This window comes from Esox lucius, chromosome 22 (assembly GCF_011004845.1).
Source record: "Esox lucius isolate fEsoLuc1 chromosome 22, fEsoLuc1.pri, whole genome shotgun sequence".
Taxonomy (NCBI): domain Eukaryota; kingdom Metazoa; phylum Chordata; class Actinopteri; order Esociformes; family Esocidae; genus Esox; species Esox lucius.
Window position 1 is genome coordinate 25,060,023 of NC_047590.1, and position 1,854 is coordinate 25,061,876.

Consider the following 1,854-nt stretch of genomic DNA (forward strand, 5'->3'; position numbering starts at 1 on the left):
AATTAAATCACGAATGTGAAGGTATCTCACAGCTGCAAACATTTATCACTATGTTGAGGTTATTCAAGATTTATTTAATGGATACAACCATAGCTACCATCGGTCTATTAAGATTAAGCCTGCTGACGTTTGTGAAGAAAATGTTAGACTATTTCTCAAGAACCTGTATGGTATAACAATGATGAGAAATGGTAATCAAAGTTACAAGTTCCGTGTTGGGGATACAGTGAGGCTCTCAAAGTTGAGAGGGGCATTTACCAAAGGCTATGAAAAAGGGTAATCAGATGAATATTCATCATCCTACGGTTGTTGTGTGACATTCAAATGAGTTGACGTCATCTCGGTCAGTGGACAATAGTTTTTGCCCTCGGCCAGTATGTGGCTTTGCTGTCCCCAGCATCTGTTGCTTGACCTTCTTATGAACTGCTGCTCTGGATCGTAACATTACACCACTGCAAGGGGATCTCTCCAACGTTCACCACGGGTTTCTGACTGGTGAAGCGGAAACAGGTATATCCCCCTCCCCCTTTATGGGGAGTGAACGGCCCCGTCCTGGTGTCGTTAGCTATCGGAGGAAACACCCTTGCCAGGGTGATGCAGTTCACAGGGGAAGCGCTATGTGTAAGAGCTAACATGCACTGATATCCCCAAGGGTCCTCTGAATACAAAGGAGCCGGCTCAGTGTATAGTTGAGGTCGGGCGGCGGCACATGCCACACAGTCCCCTAAATCTTGTTCTTTGGCATTTTGCAACATCCAATCAAGCCAGATATTACTCTCGTGATACCCCGTGGCTTTCTCGATCACCTCTAACGGTTTCAATTTGGTATAGTCAACCCCTACCACTTCCCCAGGTTGCACCTTACCTGCTGAGGTGTCCACAGTCCCCGTGACTGCCACAACTGGAGAGCTAGTGGTCGGCACCCTAATGTTAATCTTAATAAACGCTTTGGTGTCTGTTCCTGCATGCTCCACTCCGAGAACCAAATATGTTTTGTCCGCACCTCTGTATAGAGAGGTGTCCCAACCTCCGACAGACAAGGTAAGTGGATTCTGGGAGGAGCTGAAATCTCGTTGGAACTTAAACAAGCTCCACATAGTGGCATTTGGTCCCCGCGGGAGTCCGGGCTGCCACTGTCCCGTATACGCTCGGACCTCGTCCCATCCCGGGCACCACCTCTCACCCGGCAGACGTCCCATCAGGCCACACATCATATCTACAAATGGAGTGTGACACACATACAGGTTGTAATCCCTCCACGAGCCATTATATCTCCTGCAAGCTATGACCGAGCATAAGTCAAACGTGAAAGCAGTATGTGACCCTTTGATATAATCCAATTCAATACCCCCTCCCTGCTTCAGGCAGGCGTCCTCTTTTTGTGTCACCTGCCTTCTCGCTGTGGAGATGGAGACTCGACGCCAGCCAGGGAAACCTGTAGCAACATACAACACACATATCATTATTCCCCCAATTCCCATATACCATTTCATTCTACTATCATTTCCCCAGACCTTTCTCTGTAACCCTGTCATCTTGGTACGAGTGGTAGCCACTCGGTGTCCTATACCCCCTTTTGTTACAGTATTCTTCAGTTCTTTCCCCTAAGAGTCTATTCCCCTGACGCCGTCCTCTGTCTCCTTCACTCGCTCGTGGTCCCGCCGTGTCCTGGGATCCGCTCATGGCACCGGTCCGGCTGGTGTTGGTCCTTCTTCTGTCCACGCTGGGGAAAGCTCCTCCTTCCCGGTTTGGATGAGGTCCGTTAACGACCTTCCTGGCTCCTGCGCTGGTGTACACTGGCTCCAATGGTACCACGTCTCTCCTTTGTCCCTCAGGCGGACCGCATGACTCGTT

At 49.6% G+C, this 1,854-nt stretch overlaps 1 protein-coding gene across 1 annotated transcript; it reads right to left on the reverse strand.

Moving 5' to 3' along the window:
• Positions 1-205: 205 nt before the first annotated feature.
• Positions 206-1,496, reverse strand: LOC114830056. The gene is made up of 2 exons (XM_029116781.2): positions 1,349-1,496; positions 206-1,216 (listed from the first exon to the last, which is right to left on the reverse strand). Exons 1-2 carry the CDS (start codon positions 1,491-1,493, stop codon positions 417-419), a joined length of 945 nt encoding a protein of 314 aa, XP_028972614.2. The 5' UTR covers positions 1,494-1,496; the 3' UTR covers positions 206-416.
• Positions 1,497-1,854: the final 358 nt, after the last annotated feature.